The sequence below is a fragment of the Mus musculus genome, chromosome 1, assembly GCF_000001635.26.
Source record: "Mus musculus strain C57BL/6J chromosome 1, GRCm38.p6 C57BL/6J".
Lineage (NCBI taxonomy): Eukaryota > Metazoa > Chordata > Mammalia > Rodentia > Muridae > Mus > Mus musculus.
The window spans coordinates 153668713-153689970 of NC_000067.6; the positions used below are offsets into that span (position 1 = coordinate 153668713).

Consider the following 21258-nt stretch of genomic DNA (forward strand, 5'->3'; position numbering starts at 1 on the left):
TTCCTCCCTTCCTCCCTTCCTCCCTCCCTCCCTCCCTCCCTCCCTCCCTCCCTCCCTCCCTCCCTCCCTCCCTCCCTCCCTCCCTCCCTTCCTTCCTTCCTTCCTTCCTTCCTTCCTTCCTTCCTTCCTTCCTTCCTTCCTTCCTTCCTTCCTTCTTTTAGCCTTTCTCTCCTGTGTCTGCTCCCATCATTTCCTACCTGGCTAAGGAGGTAGCAATTCAACTCTGGACTAGAAATAGTCAAGACTAGAAATTTTGTCTCAAGTAAATTTGCTTTTGTAACTATTTGAACACCTCAGAGTGGTCTTGGGAGCAAGCAGTGTCATTTAAACTAGCCTGAGCCAAGCCTCAGTGCATAAAAGATGGTGTGGATTTGCCTCTTTCTAAAAGAGTCCTATTTGTTGCTCTTGAGGTAGTGACCTGACTGTTTTTATGATTGATGGTCCTAAGGCACCGGAGTCAGCCGCAGGTTGGGGACTGACCCGTGGTACAGCCCGAGCGAGCGGACCTTTGCTTGCATTCACAGCACTGATGATTCATAGGGCTTTTAATCAGTTGCTTGAATGGCCTGGTGCCAGGTACCCTGCGATTTGTAACAGTGAATGGACACATAAGATGTTCTCTGTTTCAGGAGAGTAGCTGTCAGAAACCCTTTTGAAATGTCACAAAATAGATAGCAGTGCAGCCTGCCTGGGAGGAGAGGTGGGGCAGAGACCTGCAGGCAGATTTCCTGTGGGAGAGGATATTTCTGGAAACTTGGATGCTCCAGCTCCAAGGGGGCTCTGCAGACATGTGCTGTGGAATACAAATGTCCATCCCCGCCAAAGACAATACCGTCTCAGTAGACAAATGTCAGATAAGATTTCTGTGAACAAAGACAATGAACAGGCCAGGGGATGGAAATCCATTTGAAGTTAATGGAAGTGAATGAATTGCATGACCCCTAACTCCCCTATCTGGTTTTAGGGTTTGTGCAAAAGAGGGAAAGGAAGACAGGCCAGAAGCACTTGCTTTTGGCCTGATGAAGATGACCTGTTGTAGGGCTGTTTCCATGGTGATATCTACCATGATGCATATGGTAATTCCTTCTTCAAGTCAGACTGAACACCCGGTGGTTATACCAATTCCCCCCCCTCCGTTTACTTTTGCCCTCAGTGTGAGGCATTGTCATGGTTAAAGGTAAGAGGTTAGCAAACTTCTGTTGGCATGAGCCTGAGAGTAAATATTTTCAGCTTTGCTACAGGCTGAGTGTATGGTCAATGTTGCAGCTATCTAACTTTGCCCTTGTAGTTGAAGGCAATTTTAGACAGTATGTGAACCAATGGTGGTGTTCTGTTCCCGGCAAACCATGTAGATACATACCTTTCAGGAAGGTAGTTTGCCAGCCACTGGTTGAAGGTAAACAGGGCAATTTAAGCAGGCATAAGGACTGTTCAAGGGGACACTGACTCTCCTCTGTGGGAGGCATCCATCGTTCTTCCATCCCTGCTGGTCTGTAGCCGTTTGTGTACAAACAGCCTGACTGGGTGGGATAAGCAAGAGAAACAGTTTGGGAACTGACCCCTCCCTTGAAGTCCCACACTCTGTGCTCTGACCCTCTCATATGCACCCCTGCATTTTGAGTCACCTCTCTCCTCTGTGTGCAAGCCCTGCTTTCATGGCTTCGTAGTTAGGGGCCGCCACCACCAATCTTGTTGCTTTACCTGCTTTACCCTGCTCGTAGGAAAGCAGAATGCGGATTGTAACTGCTGCATTTCCACTCCCTACAGAGAATCCTAATTTAGAAGTTCTCCCAAGCTAATGACCTTCATTGCCTTACCATCAGCTTGCCATGTCAGCCTTAAAAAGCTTTCAGCCTTTAGGGGAAGGGCAGAGGAAGGGCTCCACACCTATCATTAGTATTTCCATAGTGAAAGAAGGTGTGAGCACAGCCCTTGCCACTGCTCTTGCTGACGGAGTCTTCAGGAGGCCACCTGGGAGTGGGCAGGGCAGCAGGTCCAGGGGCCCTTCACAGAGCTGGCAGTTGTGGCCATGGCATGACAGCCCCTTCCTTCTGTCCCCACCCACTGCAGGAACAAAGGCATGAGGACTCGACTGGGGTGCCTGTCACACAAATCAGACTCCTGCAGTGACTTCACTGCCATCCTCCCTGACAAACCCAACCGTGCTCTCAAGTGAGTAGCAGGGCTCGCCTTGCATTCCTGGCTACCCACACTCTGGGGTGTCTTTGGGACCTTGTTCTCTAGCGAGTTGTCTACCAGATAAACCATAGGACAAAAACGTCTTGGTCCCTTGGCAGCTCCTTCTCTACCCTTGCATGTGAGTGATAAAAAGGCATAGATCAGGAGGGATGCCTCAGTCTCCTAAGAACCCATCCTGCCCATTGCGCCTTGAGCCGAGGCTAGGGAAGAGCGCTTCCTGATTCTACGTACTTGACAACCTGAGCTCTCAGCTTGGAAATAAGCATCCAAAGTTGCTCTAAAAACATGCTTAGATTCAGATCATCTGGATTCAGCACCTGCTCTGCGCAGACACTGTCCTCAGTGATGTCACAGGTGTCACCTCGATTCACCCCTCACTCACCTCTGTAAGGGGCATCGCTGTCTCCATTCCAAGAGGTGAAGACTTTGAGGTGACAGGAAGAGGTAGAGTTTGTGAGCTGAGCCTAACTCTTTTGTCTCCAAGACCAGTCCTTCCCCCACCCCCCACTATCACCTTGACATCTTGAAATTACATAGCTACATGCCTTTATTGTTCAGACCAACAGTAATATATAGGATTCTGAATACCTTTTTTTTTCTGGTATTGGGGAAGCAAACCTAGAACCTCATTATGCCAAGTCAGCACTATATCTGTAAGCTGTAGCCCCACCCCCACTTAGAGGTTTCCCCAGCTGTGGCTTGAATCTGTAAGGGTTCTCCGCAGCTCAAGACTTCAGTAGGGTATGCATTTGCTCTCCACCAAGGAGTCCTGAGCAGATGTGAGCGATGGTTGGGGGAGAGGCGATGTTTCAGAAGCACTCAGAGATGCTATTGCTTCCTAGGAGACTCTCCACGGAAGAAGCAACGAGGTGGGCGGAGTCTTTCGATGTGCTTCTCTCTCATAAGTGTAAGTAGAATTCAGGCCCCATCACATCGAAGCAAATCACGCATGGGGTAAAAGACGTAGTGAATGCTTCCTTCCTAGGCTCAGGACCCAGTGCAGGGACACCAGCCTTTCATGGTCCTGCACACAGCAAGGGGAGCAGATTGCTGAGAAAACTGGTATTTTAAATGAATTTAGGTTAGGCCTGTCCTTCCTGTTTTCTGTTTTCAAACCATTGTCCCAAGATGCCCCAGGTTCTCGGATATTATATTATATTATATTATATTATATTATATTATATTATATTATATTATATATCAGATCTGTGCTCTCATTATTGACCTATCTTGGTTACTGGAGACTTGGGTGGTCATGGTGGAGTCCCTGTTTTGTTTTTTAGCAGATGCCATTAAAAGAGATTTTGCTTTTTCAGGTCTGGGAAGGTAGCTCAATCAATGGTTGAGTGCCTGCTTAGTGTGTTGAGGCTCTGGATTCAAATCTTGAAACAGGGTGTCTTATAGCTTAGGCTGGCCTCAACTTTGCTATCTAGCCAAGGATGGCCTTGAACTCGGGATTCTCCTGACTTTTTTTTTTTTTACCTGCCACCTTCCAAGCACTGAGAGCCACAGGCATGGCTCACTGTGGCTGGAGGCTCAGCAGTTTTGACCAGAGAGGATTCAGTTTAGGTAGCTGGAGCGATGAGCTGACCGGAAGCAGAGGGTCTGGGTTCCAGGTGAGGTCTCAGAAGGGAAAATGATCCCTTTCCCCCATGCCATTGGGGAGTGCTGGCTACTTAGTCAAATGAATATTGTGTGGTCCCTTGGATCCACAGAACCCCACTCCTATCCTAGCTGCATGTGTCCGTCCCGCCCCCCCCTCCCGCCCCCCTCCTCCCGGCCAGAACGAGGCTCAGCTCGCCCACCCTACCTCCTCTTCTGTCTCCTCTCTGCTGTGTCTTTTGTTCCCTACAAAGGCAGGGAGGGTTGTGCACATTGCAGTGTGCAGAGGGCAGTTTATCATTTGGCAAACTTTTCAGCTCTTCCTTCTTAACATGAGCAAGTCGAAATTCCTCGGGCTCTGAAATCCCTCTGGCATTAAGCGCATGGAAGTGGCAAAGCAGGGGCGGGAAGGAGAGAGGGGGTGTACTGAGGAGACAGGAAGGTTGCAGACAAGACATTCAGTGTTCCTCCTCAGTTCCTCATGGCAGCATGAGGTCGGGGAACAGAAGGGCTGCCTACATTTTGCTGTGTTGTTCCTATATTGGGGAATGCGTTTCTGGACAGTTAAATTTGAACGCTATGGTTGGGACTCAGATCTGTGACCTCAATTGTTGACCTGGCTTGGTTACTGGATGCTGGGGTGGTCATGGTGGTTTTTAGCAGATGCCATTAAAAGTGACTTGGCTTGTCCAGGTCTGGAATGGTAGCTGAGTGGAGAGACTCTAGGTTTCATCTTCAGCTTTGCATCATCATCATCACCGCCACCATCACCACCATCACCATCATACAAGGACAAGAAGTGATTTTGCTCTTAATTTGATGAAGTTACATCCTCTGACTTTGCTTCTCATTCTTAACAAACAAATTAAGAAATACTCTGTGGGCGGGGAGCAGGGGGAGCAGGGGGCATATGCAAGTATGCATTTGTGTGTGCCTGTGTACACATGTGTGCATGTGTGTGGAGACCAGAGGTTGCTGTTTCTTCTTCTATCACTCTCTACTTTATTTATTATTGATTTGTTTGTGTGTATGTGTATACATATGGGTGTGTGGGTGTGTAGGTGTGTAGGTGTGTGGGCTCATGCCTGCGTCAGGGCACTTACTGAGTTTAGTAGATGACTTCTGGAAGTTGGTTCTCTGCTTCTACCATGAGGGTCCTGGGGATTGAACTTAGGAGTCAGGCTTGGTTGCAAATGCCCTTACCTGCTCAGCCAGCTTGCCAGCTATCTACGTTTGTTGTTGTTGTTGTTGTTGTTGTCGTTGAGACAGTCTTTCAGTAAACCTGGAGCCTACTAGTTAGGCAACATTAGCTGACCAATGAGATCTAGGAACCAGCCTCTTCTTTCACACTTATTATTTTATGGAGGTGTTGGGGGTCTGAAGCCAGGTTCTCATGGCAGCACCACGAGCACTTTGCTAACCGAGCCATCTCCCCAGCTGAACAAATACTTTGGAGTAGATTTAAAAATAAGCTGCCATATCTAAGAGTAAGTGCACATTACAAACCACTTGTGACTTTGGTATTCCTCGGGATATACTTAGGCAGGAAAATGATTCAGCGTGGAGTGTGCGGCATACGTGACACAGCCGTGCCTCAATAGCAAGCTGGCAGGGTGAGTCTGCCAAGGCAGTGGCACACGTGTGGGGATATTCAGCATTAGACAGTCATGCTTGTCCAAAAATGAGAGCATTGATTATTTTCCTGGAGTCGAGTTCTGCGGAAGAAATGTCACTCCCACACTACGTCTTCTCTTCGGGCTGGCTTTGATTCAAGGTCATCCTCAAGTCCCGTTTCTATGTCAGCCTCAGCGCAAGTCCCCCAGGCTGTCCCCTCATTCCAAAAACAGGGTCAGAGATGCCTGCTTGCCACCACCAGCAGACAGGAAACTAAATGATTGTCAGAACGGTGGCCTCTTTCCTCAAGATGTGATGTAATGATATTGTGGCTGGTTTTTCCCTTATGATACATTTATTTACTAAATGCAAAACACATACCTTGATAGTGAACTTTGTACCCAATTATTAATATTAAGCCTGCGAAGAGAACTAGAGATTCAGGGACTCTTAGATCTGCAGATGTGTGGTCCTCCTGTCAAGGAACACGTTGATTTCCAGGACCGCTGGGACGGGAATCCTGCTACCTGGTCACAGCTGGAGAGTTCTTGGGAGGAAAAGGGTATTTGGGGTTCACTGGCAGAAGAACTTCGAGCTTTCAGGGTTTGGATATTTATTGCTCCCAGAAAGCCGTGAAGCAATCAGAACCCAGGCCACCTTAAAAGGTGCTGACAGCTTTCTAGAACTCTAATGAATTTGGGTTGGTATTGTGACTCAATCAGGGCTGATTAAACTTCTCCAATGAGATTTCACATGTGCCTGTCTCCAATAGCACTAATGGGACCAGTGCAGAGCTTCCAATTAAGACACATAATATCCTAAGGAGTGAGGAGTACAGAATTCCTGCATGGCTGGGACCCAGAACAGTGGGGCTTAGTCTAGAACCCACTCCTCTGTCATTCTTCACACTGAGGTATCTCTCCCTCCCAGGCTTCTCTAATCTGTGGAATTAGATAATTACCACCCCACCCCACCCTCCAGGCCCTTCTCAACCTCTAGAGCATCTTTGCTTCCCATGTTCTGATGTTGTTTAGTTATTTCTTAAAGGTGTGTTTGTGCATCGTGCACACAGTCTGTGCAGCAGGGAAGTAGCACAGGAGAAAGAGGCCATGGTCTAACTCTGTCGGAGAATGAAGGTCTTTGAGACCTTTGAGGTTCTCAATGCTCACAATAAAGCAAGGAACAGAAGCAGTGTTTTCATCGCAGGCCAGGTGGCCTTGGGATTGCAAACAGAAGCCTGGCTTACAGTACTGCTCTTAAATCCTGCTTCATCAGTGCGGAAGTCCTACTTGGCTGGGACAATGATTTCCAGTAGTCAAGGACCAGGCTTTCGGACATTTAAGGGAAGAATAGGAACTGGTGTTAGATCTATGATCCTGATTGTGTGTGTGTGTGTGTGTGTGTGTGTGTGTGTGTGTGTGCATGCACATCCGTGTCCCATTTACTCCTGGAGATTGAGGTGGCCCTAGTGGAAACCTTGCTATTTAGGAAATCAGATTTCTCAACTGTCTGACAAAGGAGCTGGAACCAGATGTGACAGAGGCTGAGTTCAGTTCTGCTCTGGTCTTAGGGTGTTCTCTGGAGCAGACATAGAGGCTGGGTGATAACCAATCACCTGTGGCAGGTGGTTTGACTAAGCACTGCCTATACGGTTACATAAGTGTGCTTTTACATGAAATAGTCTCAGCAACCAGAAGGGGGACCAACGTACCTGTGTTCTTCTTCCTTTTGAGCACTGCATAGGCTCAGGTCTCAGGGAGAAAAAAGCCACTTTACTATTTTCAAAACCTTAGAGTTAAAAAAAATGTGGGAGGAAAATACTTAGAGTAGTTTTATTTTCATCGTATTTGTTTACAGACGAGCACAGAGGAAAAGCACTCATGAGCGAAGAGGTCAGCGCTTGCTAAGTGCTTTCCTTAAAACCAACAAATGCAACTGAAATGGCCACTGCTGATGGCTTCATTAGCTAGATGGGTTTCTAATATGTGCTAATTTGGAAGCTTTTCCCTGTTCGTCCAATTATAGTTAGACTTGATATCTGAATTGTGCATGCAGTCTGCCCTGAAGGGAGATGAGTGTGTGTGTGTGGTGTGCTCTCGAGTGTGTGTTTGTGTGTGTGCCTAGAAGTCTTTCTGCTCTGAAGCTAATACCTAACAGAACCAAACCTTCCAGTTTGTGGGAAATCTACTCTGTCAGGCAACTTGAAGATAGGGAAAAACCCCAGTGTGTTTACCTTTTGCTTTTATTTTTATTTTTAGTTCTATTTTCCATGAGGTTTAGGCATGCACTCATTTGTCCTGCTTTTAGAGGGATATTTAGCCCTGAACTCTGAAGAAATATTCTCTTTTTTGCTTTCCCCCCTTTTCTTTCCTCTTTCCTTCCATCTTTCTCTTCTTCCCTTCCCCTCCTCTCCCTGCTTTCCTCTTCCCCTCCCTCCTGCTTCTCTTTCCCTACTACCTTTCTCTTTCTCATTCTCTCTTCCTCCTCTTGCCTTTGCCTTGCTCCTGCATGCATCCATCCATCCTCCCTCCCTCCCTCCCTCCCTCCCTCCCTCCCTCCCTCCCTCCCTTCCTTGGACATAAAACTTGAGTAACTTGCAGGTTTATACCCGACCCCACCTGGAGCGCCTCCCTTGGGGACTGATGTGGAAGGCCATCTTGTGTAATAGTTTGTATGGAATCTGATGGAAGGCTTCTATTCACTTGACCCACTGGCCCCAGGGAATGTCAGGTTAGGGGAAGTAAGACCACGGAGAGCCCTTTCACAGTAACATCATTGTCCGTCTCTGTAAAACAAGGCCAATGGAGAAGTCTGTGGCGCATAAAACTTAGTCCCCTTCAGGGAATGGTTGAGATATAAAAACACAAAATAAGTTAAGCTGTTCACACAGCTACTACATAAAAGACCCCCCAAACCAATGATCAGATAAAAGCTAAATGATCAGCTCTTGGGGACACTCTACAGTGTTCATCTGGGCAAGCTTTAGCTCCAGGGCAAATAGGCAGGCTTCCATTTATCACTCGACTCTCCCCATACTGTTTAAGTCAGAAAATTCTAGAGAAGTCTTATTCAAAGTGTGAACCAAGGCATCTGCAGCAGCACCTGCAGGAGCTTGTACGAAATGAACATTTTTAGATCTTATCTCAGACCTGTGGAACCAGAATCCCTGGGGATTGGAGGCTGGGGTATGGTTTTCCCAGGAGTCTTTCCGAAATGGCAAGCTTGAGAAACTCTGCTTTCAAGCACAAGTGTGCAAAACAGGAAAGGATTGTGTTCTGGTGGGGTGGGTAGCCCAGGCTTTTGGAGAAACTTTGTATTCTATGGAGGACATTGAGGCCTCAGGCAGCATCTGCCTGTAATGGACTATCAGGGTATTATGGGTCCCATGTGTGTGGTGTGGAGGATCCCATAGGTAGTCAAAAGAAAAGGAAGGAAGGAAGGAAGGAAGAGATAGATAGATAGATAGATAGATAGATAGATAGATAGATAGATAGATAGAATAAAACAAAAAGGCAGAGGCTGAGTTAACTCCGTGGAGTGGAGATGGGTGGAAAAGGAGTTTCCCGGCTCTTCTGTCAATTACAAGAGCACCGCTGTAAGCTTCCCTTGTACCTTGCTGGGAGGGGCTCCAGGACAATGGGCAGCTCCTCATTGCCTATAAAAGGTCTGAAGAGAAGCAGCTGTGCAAGTTCCTAACCCCGCCTCCTGTCCCTCATCAGCTCTGTGACCTCAGGCCCATCACCTAATGGCAAGGAGCCTCAGTTTTCCTCATCTGTGAAAGGGGAAGGAAGGCTTGTACGGCGTAAGACTTCAACACAGTTGCTGTTCCCCAAATGCTAAAAGAGGTGACCTGGTACACAGAAGGCCTGATAAAGGATAGCTGTCTGATTATTTTTTGCTATAATACATTGGCTTACTGAGAAAATACGCATTTTGTGAGTCCTGTGTGCCTGTGCTAATGGAAGGCGTACTGATCCCGTGGACAGCTTGAGGCAGCAGATCAGAGGGAGACTTCCCAGAGTGACTTGATGTTTCTTTTTACTCAGCTCTCCTGAGCTTTTGTGATTCCCTCTTGTCTTCCTACCCACCTTCCCTAATGAATGTGAGAGAACCCTGCTGGGAGTGGAGTTTTTACAAGCCCAGGAGGTAAAATCTGGTATGTTCCCTTGGTTGAGGGTCCCAGCAGTATTCTTCCATAAAATGCATCTGAGAACTACTCTTTGATACTGAATGTGGAGATTTTTTTTTAGGCTACAGACTAGCATCTGTGAGCTTTACAGTACTTTTTTTTTTTTTGGTTCTTGTTGTTTAGTTTTGTTCTTTGAGACAGTGATCCACTGCGTAGCCCAGGCTGTCCTCTAACTCACTCTGTTCTTGGGCTCACAGAGATCTCTCTGTCCCGACTGCTGGCATTAAAGGCATGGGCAACCACCACCTGGCCTTTAGTACTTTTTTATTGGGGTAGCAGCTGTAAGCTCTGTATGGCCTTTCTTCTGCTTCTGTATCTTAGGAAGAGGAAGAAGCCTGATATACTGTCATCCTAACACACACACACACACACACACACACACACACACACACACACACACACACACACACACACACAGGTGATATATACCAGAGATCATTTAAGAAAACCAGTAATCATAAGTGTGAAATTATAATTAGCATCCCAATTGCTTGCCAGCAGATCTCATAACTGGCAATAGTTTGTTCCCTAAGTAAAATCCATACATGAATCTTGATTAGCCACAGTCATTTACTTCAAAACCTTTGCCTCACAGATGACACAGAGGAAGATTTTCTGACCCTGACGTGATTCTCACTGCAAAATTTAAACCAGCGGCTTGGTTCCGAGGGAAACAGGTTTTGTCTTCTCCAGTAGCTTATGCACCTTAGCTTGTATAAACACATTTTCCGGCTCCTATCCTCGGCTTGACTTTGGATTCTATTCAATGGACTGTTTTCTCCCATTGATCAGGAATGCAAGAGGACGCTGGGTTTTGAGAGAGTACTTTGGTAAACACAGTGTTTAAAAATAGTTTTCCCCCCTTGTTTGTTTTGTGTTTTCCTGAGCCTGGGAACTGATGGAGGCTCAAGTCCACCCTTGCTGCCAGCTAAATCGGGGCTGCTGGACCTTGAACTGTTACCTAAGCCACCCTCCCTGCTGTACCCGCTGCACCGCTCATTCATAGTGACCCAATTTCTCCCCTTATGTAAGCACGCCGCAGGAAAGAATCAGAGGGAGCCAGCCAGCAGCCGGCAGCATGTGCGGCCACGGCATGTTCTTGGAGGTTCTGTGGCTGTTCGAAAGGACGCCAATATCCTGCCCACTGTTCCAGGAATCCTGAACTGTACATGCCTGTCCCTTCCTGCTGCTGGCAAGGCACCCATCCCAAAACCTTTGTGCTGTTTCCAGAGCCTTGACTCCTGGGAGGGTTATTCAAAGAAAGCCTAAGTCAAATGCTAATAAAACAACTAGAAGAGAGCCCTCACCTCCCTCCTCCTCCTCCTCTCCTGTTTTTTTCTGAACTGTTCACTGCCCGTCCACTGCCTTTGATTGCCAGGACTGCATTTAGCATTAAACATTCAGTTATGGATCAGCATTCCCTTAGAACATGAGAGTAACAGTCATGAACAAGTATCCAGCATTCCCTGCTTATAAGTCAGGCTCTGCCTGTCACGTGTGTGTGTGTGTGTGTGTGTGTGTAAACCCATTGCAGTCCCCTTAACCCTGTGGAGGAGACTAAAGAACAGAGAGGCCACACCTCTCTACACACTAGCTCATGCCAAATACTGTGTGTCAGAGCCAGGGCACAATAGCTTCTGGGGTTGGAGTCATGTTGCCCAAAATGTGCGGGAGCTCAGGAGTAAGGTTCTAGAGTGGGGTCTGGATCAGAGCTCCAGTCTTCCCCACCTAGTGTGCAGTGTACACAGGTCTCTAGCTTCGGCGGCACTGCTAATGCAAACATGGCCACCCCTAGAGATAACAGCAGATGCCGCTGAGTTGTTTAGTGATAAATCAACACTCTGCATTTAGAACCAATTACGGTTTGTGGACAAACAGAAGGCAGGAAGGAGGGTCCTCCGGAGGGAAAGTGAATGGTGGAATGACAGGGGAGAAAAATGGTAAAAGACAAGAAACAGGACAAGGGGTAGGGAAGATGCAGAGGAACCAATGCAAAGCTTACTGGGAGAAGGATGGTGAGAAAAGAAGTGAATGAGAAGAAAAAATAGGTCCCTGCTCCCCCCCCCCCCGTCCCCCATCCCCAGTAATTCACTTGCTGGGACACATCAGCAAGAGACTCGGACCAGGCTTGGAGCAAGTGGTCTGTCCTGAGGATGCTGTTGCCTCCTGCCATCTGCTACTGGCAGGAAGAGGCGGGGCTGCTGGCAGAAGGAGGCGGAGCTTCTGAAGCATTGGTGCTTCCTGCATCCCCAGAACTCCCCCACCCCCACCACTCACTTCGGTTGTTCTTGGGTGGAATGTCTCTTTGCTCAGTGAACCTCCATGGCCTACCTGCAGTGACACCTGTTCTGGGAGCATAAAAAGGGTAGGGGGAGGAGGCTGTGGCTGAGAGCGATTGGGTAGAGAATGTGGGTGAGTTGAGAAGGGATGAGGGCAGGTGCATCTGCCGGCCTTTGTGATGGCTGCCTTTGCTGCCGTCTGTTCTTGCTTCTCAGGTCCAGACACCAGGAGAGTCCATGGCAACAGGGCCGTTATTTCTCTTTTCTTGGCCCCTCAAACGCTCCCTTGAAATCCCTGACAACTCCAAAGTGGAGTGAATGCCTGGGTTTAGCCCTTGCCGACCCCCACCCCCACCCCCACTCCCCATCCCATCCTGAACAGCAGGCAACCAATCGATTTGATGCCTAGAAGAGAGCAGTGTATTTCCAAGGATGCTTGTGGTCCCTGGCTAAAGGCTGGAAAGGATGCCCAGGAAGGTACAATGGGATGCTGAGAAGGACAAGTTAGTTTTCTCTCAATGAAAGAACCACTAGTGGTAGGCTGACTGTTGGGGTTGCAGGATGGAAAGAATTTAGGTAGATTCCAGGCTCTTGGTGGTTCCTAATAGCCTCAGTTCTCACCATAGAAAAGGTGATGGGAGGTGTCCTCCAGCTGGACCAGCCCCAAGCCTGTGAGCCAAATGGCACCTTTGCAGGGCTGTGGCACACATATGCTCAGTGTGTTTGCCTGACCGGGGTTTAACATTCATCCCCTCTTTGAAGAAAGTGGTCATTGGAGAGAGGACAGGCGTGCTCTAACATCACCCAGATGTGTAGGCAAATCTCCTTTGCTCCTTTTACTGGCTTAGTGACCACAGGCAGTTCTATGCTCAGATCTCACACTCCTTTTGTAAACCAAGCCTACGACTAGCACTATTGACTGCTCGTAGTGAGTACCAAGCAATTTTGCATAGATTGCTTCACTTGATCCGTACAGCGCAGTGAGTTCCCGAATGGTCTCCATTTTTACAAGTTAGATTTCCATCTTGGGCTTTAAGATGTTAGAGTACTCTCCCAAGGTCATATAGGATTCAAAACCAGAGCCCCTGTGTATGTGTGTGTGTGTGTGTGTGTGTGTGTGTATGTTTGTGTGCATACATGTGCAGATGCACAAGCACATGCGTGCAAATGCAGTTGCAGGTCAGGCGTCTTGTCAGGACCCACCTTGTTCTATTGAAACAGAGTCTCTCGTTGACATAGGCTGGGCTGGCCAGCCTGCTTTTTGTTTCATCTTACGAAGATTCTGAGGACCTGAACTCGGGTCCTTGTGCTTGTGCAATGAGCACTTATTGACAGAGCCCTCTCTTGCTCCAGGACCTTTTTCTTAATCACATTGATTCCATGATGTATCGGGCTATAAAGTTAGGGTGACAGTGGCCTGGAGTAAGTCCTCTGTGTGTGGCAGTGACGGTGTTGAGGGGAAGGAGGAGACAGGATGTCTGAGGAGGGCAGGTCTGAGTACAGGACAGAGCAGTAACTCTCCTTGGAAAGGGTGTTCCAATCTACCCTGGCCTTCTCCCGTGAGGACCATGAGGTCAGTAAGGCTGAATGTGTTGTGCACATGAGTGGGGGCTTGGTTGTGCTCAAACTGGTGTCAAGTGAGGCCTCTGCTGCTTCCACTTGTGGATAGGCGTGGCTCTCTCTGGCAGGCTGCCTGCCCAGCCAGGGGTGCTGCCGAGCCACCTGAGAGTTTGCCACACACATCCCTTCAGGTTCCCAACCTGTGCAGTTCCTTCAGTTCCTCACAGTGTAATTCATCAAACTCTGAGGCCCACGCCCATCTTTGTGTCTATGTGTCGGTTCTTGGAACTAGATTCTTTCCCACCTAAGTGGCTTTCTTCATTTACTTCTCCATCCCTCTGGCTTCTGCTGTCGCTCGTAGACAGGGAATCCACAGGGTTCCTCATGGCTCCCTGTCTTGCCTTGCGTGGGGCTCCTTTCTGTCATTCCACCTCAGCAACCCTTAGGCCCCAGGTCCTAGAGGTCTGGAGATGAAACCACCAACACAGATGCTAATGTTGACATCTTTCTTATTTTAGATTTATTTATTTTATGTGTATGGATGTTTTGCCTTCACGTACGTGTGTTCACCACGTGTGTCTTGTGTCCCAAGAGGTCCGAAGAGGGAGTTTGATCTACAGGACTGGGGTTACAGATGGTTGTGAGCCACCATGTAGGTGATGGGAATCAAACCCATGTCCTCAGCAAGAGCAACAAATGCTCTATACAGCTAAGCCTCCTTTGCAGCCCCCTAATATTTGCTTCTTAACTTGGCTTTCCTGCCACCAATGGATCACATGACCAAGGCAAGTCATGTACCTTCCCTAAGGTGTGTTTTTCTCTTTTCTCAAATGGTAAAGTCATCAAGATCTATGCTATGGATCTACCACGAGGTTCAGAAAGCACTTGGTGTGGCCAAAGTCAGTGCTCAGTAAATACTTTCGGAGAGTGTTTCAAGGCATATATTCTGACTCCAGCGCTGTTTTAAAACTTCTGTTCTTCTGCCTTTCTTTGTTCTAACTTCCAGTTCTCAAATTGCTGCTCCCTAGGGTCAAGGACTCTTTGAAGGATGGCTACATTCCCAAATTAGAATCTGTTTCTGTTCCCTTCTTCGGGCATGGAAGCTCTCTCCAGGAATCAAAGTCTAAGCCATCACGATTGCTTTCTGTTCCCTGCTGCACTTAGGCTCATTTCTGGCTGCTCTGACTCTTTGCCACTCTCCCAGGCGTCTCCCCTATAGCACATGTGGCACCTATCATAACACAATCCGTTATTTTATAGGACTCCTTCACGCTCATTACATTACAGAGGCTGGAAAGCGAGGCAGTGATTTCACATGACTTCTTTGTGCTTGTAGTTCTGGACCTCGTTCCCAGCAACCTCACCCCAAATGAATAAAGGTCAAGGCTATCCAATTGGATGCATCTCGAATATGCCCCCCCGCCCGCCCCCGCCACGACTGATTCTGTCATCACCACCGTTTCGTTTGCTGCTTACTCTCATTCTTAAGGAAGGCAAGCCCTACCATTTCCTCTCAGTCCCTCTCTAAAACCTACCTTCCCCAATGCTAGCTTCTTGCTCTTCGAGCACTCATTTCACCTGCTCTTCTCCTTCCTACAAACACTGCTGTCAAGATCTTGCTCTGGAGTCCTGTGGACCTGGGATGGCATCTTGGTTCACCCCAGCTATGCAGCGGGGGCCATTGATTCAGCTCCTTTCTCTGCTCTCCCCTCCCCCTTCTCCCCACCCCTCCTTCTTTTCCCTCTCCCCGCTCTCATCTCCTCAGGCTGGTCCCGAACTCACTATGTAGCTGAGCCTAACCTTCTGATTGTCCTTCCTCCACCTCCCCTCCACTGGGGTTATGGAATTATAGACTCATACCATAACATCCAGTTTTATGTGCTGTGGGAGATCGGAACCCAGGTTTCATGCGCAGAAGACTAGCACTCTACCTGCCGAGGCAAACCACCAGCCCTTTAGCATCTCCCTGTGGAAAGTGTGGCATGCTATCTATTACTGAGCAGCATTTTGAAAATTGATTCAACTGGGGTTTTGTAAACTCTTGAACAGAAAGCCTGAGATACAGTAAATAAAGTTCCTTGACCCAACTCCTAAATGAATAAAAATTAGCCCATCACCTCCCACACATCAGATAGAACTCCTCCCCCTCCCCACCCTAAACTCGAGGATCCCCCCCGCACTGTCCCACAGCCTCTCTTTCTCTCCATCAGAACTGTGTGCTCAGGCCACCTTTCTGCCTTCCTGTCAAGCCTTTATTTAACTCCTCTTACTCAACAAGTCTTTTCTGACACATCAACATTTAAGTGTATCGAAAGTATCCTGAAAGCGAACAGAAACATCTCTGATCTCAGGCTTGCCCTTAGCTATGCTCCATTCCCCCCCCCCTACACACACACATTCTTCTCTTCTCTTCTCTTCTCTTCTCTTCTCTTCTCTTCTCTTCTCTTCTCTTCTCTTCTCTTCTCTTCTCTTCTCTTCTCTTCTCTTCTCTTCTCTTCTCTTCTCTTCTCTTCTCTTTCTCTCTCTCTCTCTCTCTCTCTCTCTCTCTCTCTCTCTCTCTCTCTCTTTCTTTTTTTGGCCAAATCTCTTTCGAGAGACACCTGAATGGACACTTCCTTCCCACGTCACCCCACCACGTCTTCTCCATCCTCTCCAGCCTGACCTCTAGGAGGCTGGCACACAGCAGCCACTTCCTCCTTCGTGCAGAATTTCTCTCTCCTGGCCTTTTGCAGGGCTGTACATCCACCTCCATCTCCCTGGCTCTTTCACAGGTGTCTCCTCTGTGTATGCCTGTCTGAAAGGGAGGGCCATCGAGTTTGATCTCATTAACAACCAATCTATCTAAAGGGTTTTTACATTATACTAACCGAATGTTTTAAAGTTCGCACCTCTGTAATGTGGTTCTCTCTTCCTGAAATCACCTTCTCCACCACCCCTTCCTTCTTTCTTGTTGCTCCCTTCTCCGTTACAACCCCCAGCGGGTGAGGAGCTTCTTCCTGCAGATCTTTGGTTCCAGACTTAGTTCAGGGGATTTGGGGTTCCTTCAGAGCACCTTGTCCTCCCCTGTCATCAAACTTACCCCACCACATCATAATCGTCCTGATCATAGCCTAGCAATGCAGGAAAGTCATGGTGTCTGAGGTGCGAGGTGGCTGGTCATATTGCATCCACATTCCAGATGCAAAAAGAAGTAAGTGTTGGTGCTCAGCCCATGGTATCTGTGTCTGCTCTCTGCACCCGTTGGAATGGCTGGGTCACCTAACGGGGTGAATGCACCAATCAGTAAAGATGGAGTTGTTATTCCAGTTAATAACCCTTACTCGCTAATGCAGTGTGTTGTCAGCTATGAGGTCAGGCAAGTTCTTTCTCAGCTTCCATAACTTTCTCTGTAAGCTGGGGAGAAGGAGAGCCACATCAGGGAGTACGGTGTAGGCATAAGCTCTTCTAATCCTCGCCAAGACCCACCAAAGCTGGGATCTAAGTGAAGAGAGATAAGCTCTGTGTCCTAGAGAGCTGGGGCCATAAGGGCTGCTTATTAATACAGTAGAGGGAAGCAGAAATGTAATATTCTTTATCTGCAACTCCATTTATTCTCAGGCATCTGTTTCTGTTTAGAGGGAAACAAAACAGTGAACTTGAACTCTCCCATTTAAGGAATTTAGTTCCCTCTAGCTTAAAAACTGCCAGAGCTCGGCTGAGTCACTTCCCAGGCCTTCTAGATCAGTGGTTCTCAACCTGTGGGTCATGACCCCTTAGCGGTAAACTCACCCTTTTACGGGGGTTGCCTAAAACCACCAGAAAATGGCTATTTACTTACACTTCATAGCAGTAGCAAGATTACAGTTATTATGTTGGGGATTGGTGCTAATGTTTTGTCTTAATTTGGCTCCCCAAATTTGGACACAACATGTCCAAACACTGACGGCCTCTGTCTCCAATTGGTTTGTGATTGATCAATAAAGAGCCAATGGCCAATGGCTGCGCAGGATGAAAGAGGCAAGACTTTTAGGTTCCTGGGGGAAGAAAGGAGGAGGAGAGGGTCTGCCATGAGAAGGGATAGGACAGACCATGCTGTGAAGGAACAGGAGGGAGTACCGCCTGAAATATAGGTACACGAAGGAAGGGCTGCCCAGAAGCAACTTGGGCAGAAAAGATAGAGGGCTGCCCAGAAGGAGCCAAGACAATAAGGATAAAATATAGATTTAGGAAGTCTTATGAATGCAGGAGGGGAGTTTTAGAATGCCTAACCATTGAGCTAGTCAAGACATGTTAAACTGACATGTGTGTGTGTGTGTGTGTGTGTGTGTGTGTGTGTGTGTATGTCTTTCATTCACCAATCCAGAGAGCTCTCGGGTGGGTGTGTGCATGTGACCCGACAGTAGCCAAAGTGGTTTAACTAATTCACCACAAACAGATGGTGCCCAACAATGAAGTAGTAACAAAAATAATTTTATGGTTGAGGTCACCACAACATGAGGTTCCGTATTAAAGGGTAGCAGTGTTAGGAAGGCTGAGAACCACTGGTCTAGGTAAATGCACTGTTTGAGGGTCGTTCATGCTTTTCCAACCCTCTCCCTGACAACAGTGGAAAGTGTGTGACGATGAGGCAAGTACCACATGACCTTGTCTATCCATAGCACCTAACAGTAGACCTTGTTGAGGTTTAGAGTGGCAGCTAGGGGCTGTGGAGAATAAGGAGGAAAGGAGGGAGTCAGGAGCCAGGAGCCAGGAAAGGTTATTCATAAGGTATAGTTAGAAAGGTTCGAGAAGGTCTGGAGTATACAGGAAGGTGACTACATATTGTATAACAATGTATCATACACGTGGGGATTATGGCTCATACCTGGAATCCCAGCACTTGGGAAGCTGAGGCAGGAGGATTGTTATGAGTTGCTATGAAGCTGATATGGTGACATAGTTGGTTCCAGGTCAGCTTGGGCTAAAAAGTGAAACTCTGGCCCTAAACCAAACCAAACCAAGTCAAAGCAAATGTGTTATACATTTCTAAAAGTTAAAAAGTATTTTGAAAATATTTTAACACCAAGAAAGGGTGTTTAAATGTTTGATTTAAATATTACACAACGTGTAGAACATATCTTATCCATTATTATGTATGATTTCTGTGTTTGTCTACATCAGTTAAAATAATTTTATTATGAAAATTAATCACTGCAGAGGAAAAGAAGGAGGGATGCGGGAAGACTCCATGGTCCTTGGGTTTCCCTGTATCTGCTGTAGGTTGCTACTCAGAGTCCTCCCTTGCTGACCCAGCCCCTTCTGGGGCAGTTGTCTCCCGTCTAACCTCAGCTTGTAGCTTTCACTGCAGAGGACCATCTGTAAGCAGTGACTGTCTCCTGGCATGCACGCTTGTAAGCAAATCTGAGTTTACTCCAGAGCATGTAGAAATGTCTGTATGTCCTCCATGGGGAACTTTGAGGGCATAGAATGTGGAAGGGTCCCAAAGAGAGCATCCACAGGGTGCTAAGGGCTAGTCATGTTATGATTTGTCCTCCGGTGTATTTCATCCAGTGTTTGCCTGTCACCTGTGCCATAGGCAGCATCCTGAGATGTACAGAACTATGTAGACCTCTAGTCTGAAATCCATATCAGATGGAGTAACTCACTCTCAGCTCATTGTTCGTCACTTGGAGTGCCAGCTTTTAGTGTTTCTACTTTTTTTTTCCCTAGAGGTTTGACCTGTGTAGGAGTGGGCGTGGGAGGTACCTGGAACACCCCCCCCCCACCTCTCTTTCTTGAACTTAGATCATATCAGTTCTTCTTCCTTCCCTGGCACAGGAAGGCTTTGATTCTCATCCTGCCCAGTGGGAAGGAGCCTTACACGATTTTTTGATTTCTCCATCCTGGATGTGGTGCTGTGACTTAAGCCAGTTATTCAATGAAGTGAACAACAATGTCCCTTCCATACAGAAGTCCCTTCCCAGGATGGGATGATAATCACGCAAGCACCCTACTTAGTCACTTTAAAACAGCCCTCCCCTCAAAGCTTAAATCTCTTGGAGCCCCATGAAAATGCTCTTATTGGGCTGAAGAGAGGGCTCAGCAGTCAAGAGCACTGACTGTTCTTCCAAAGGACCTCTGCAATTCTCAGCACACACATGGCAGCTTAAAACTGTCTGTAACTCCGGTTCCAGGTAGCTCTGACACGCCCCCCCCCCCACCCAGACATACATGCCAGCAGATACCAATGTACATAAAATAAAGATAAGCAATAAATTACTTAATATAACAGAAAACGCTTTTCTTTCTCAAGTCCTTGGTGTTTGCCATAAAAGGTTGTAGCTTGTAGGATTGTTGTTCTAGTGTGGACATTGAAATGCCTACTTCTGTGTGATGGAGACCCCAGCATTTAGGAGGCACAAGAGGAGGGCTAGTTGAAGGAAAGTCTAGGCAACAATATGGTTAGACTCTAAATACACACACACACACACACACACACACACACACACACACACACACACACACACACACTTATATACATACATACACAAAAGAAGGCAAAATGTAATATTTTTAATAAGAAGAAATAAAACATTTTAGAATAAACATTTTAGGGCCAGTAAGATGGCTCAGTGGGTAAAGGCACTTGCTGTGCAAACCTAATGACCTGAGTTCAAGTCCCAGAACCCACATAAAAGTGTCCCCTGATGATCACATGACACATTGCACATTACTCTCCACACACGATATAAATACAGACAGTGATAATAATAATAAATATACATTACAAATAAATGTTTAAAATCACATGTCCCACCAGTGTGCACTGAGTTGTCTTGGCTAGGCATAGAAGCCCTCGCCTGGCATATAGCAGTGGTTATCAGATGCCTAGGTCATTGATGACATGGAATTAAAAAGTGCTAGGACCTGGGAGATGGTTTAGTAGGCAAGTGTGCTATGTTTGAATCCACAATACTCTTGTTCCAGGCTGGGCATGACTGCAACTTCAGCATTGGTGGGGAGACAGTTGATACCTGAGAGCTTGCCGGCCTTAGGGATAAACTTATATGAAACAGGAGTCAGCTTCAGTGGGAGACCCTCTCTCAGGACAACAAGGCGTACTGTATGTTGTTCTGGCCCCAGCATGACCATTCATAGGTGTGTACAACTGCACAGTCAGATGTATACAGCACACACACACACACAGAGAGAGAGAGAGAGAGAGAGACAGACAGACAGACAGACAGACAGACAGACAGACAGAGAGGAGATTGTTGAGCTGGGATCAGTTGAGCAAGTCATCTTAGATAAACCCCACTCAGGAAGCTGAGGCAAGAAGTTTGAGCCCTGCTTAGGCTATAGATTGACATTAGGCCAGCAATAAATTACAAGGGGGCCGGGGTGGGAGAGATGGGGACATACCTCAGTGGCAAAGCACTTGCATGGTATACCAGAGGGTTTGGGTTCAATGACCAGTACCCAAAAATGGTAACATTTTTGTCCTTACATGAATATTACAAAAGAAATAAAAATGGTCATCGAGTCATTTTTTAACCAGGTTGGCACCGTATTCTAGGGTGTTCTCTATTTTGGGAACCCTTTCCAGAAGGGCATCATTGTTATTCCAGGAGAAGGGACTGCTTCCAGAGTTAAGACAATTGATTAAAAACTTTTTCAAATAAAAGCAACTACTGAAAACCTAGGCTATAAATAGCTGTTATTTCCTCCTAGCCCAATGTGGTGACTCGCCTTGTATGTGCGGACTGGAAGCACTGCTTGGCAGTGCATGCGACATTGATTAATAAGAGGAAATACTGGGTTAGCCATTAGATACATTGGCAGAAAAGTTATAATCAA

At 47.2% G+C, this 21258-nt stretch overlaps 1 protein-coding gene across 15 annotated transcripts in view; it reads left to right on the plus strand.

Moving 5' to 3' along the window:
• The window catches only part of Rgs8 (regulator of G-protein signaling 8), a 44711-nt gene that overhangs the window by 15754 nt on the left and 7699 nt on the right, over nt 1-21258 (plus strand). For 14 of the 15 annotated variants that reach the window (XM_006529822.4, NM_026380.3, XM_006529821.3 and 11 more), the window contains 2 exons: nt 2071-2172; nt 3042-3106. In XM_006529822.4, the coding sequence (XP_006529885.1) occupies nt 2071-2172; nt 3042-3106 (167 nt within the window). The remainder of the gene's footprint in view (nt 1-2070; nt 2173-3041; nt 3107-21258) is intronic. The other variant, XM_006529829.4, reaches the window with a different exon arrangement.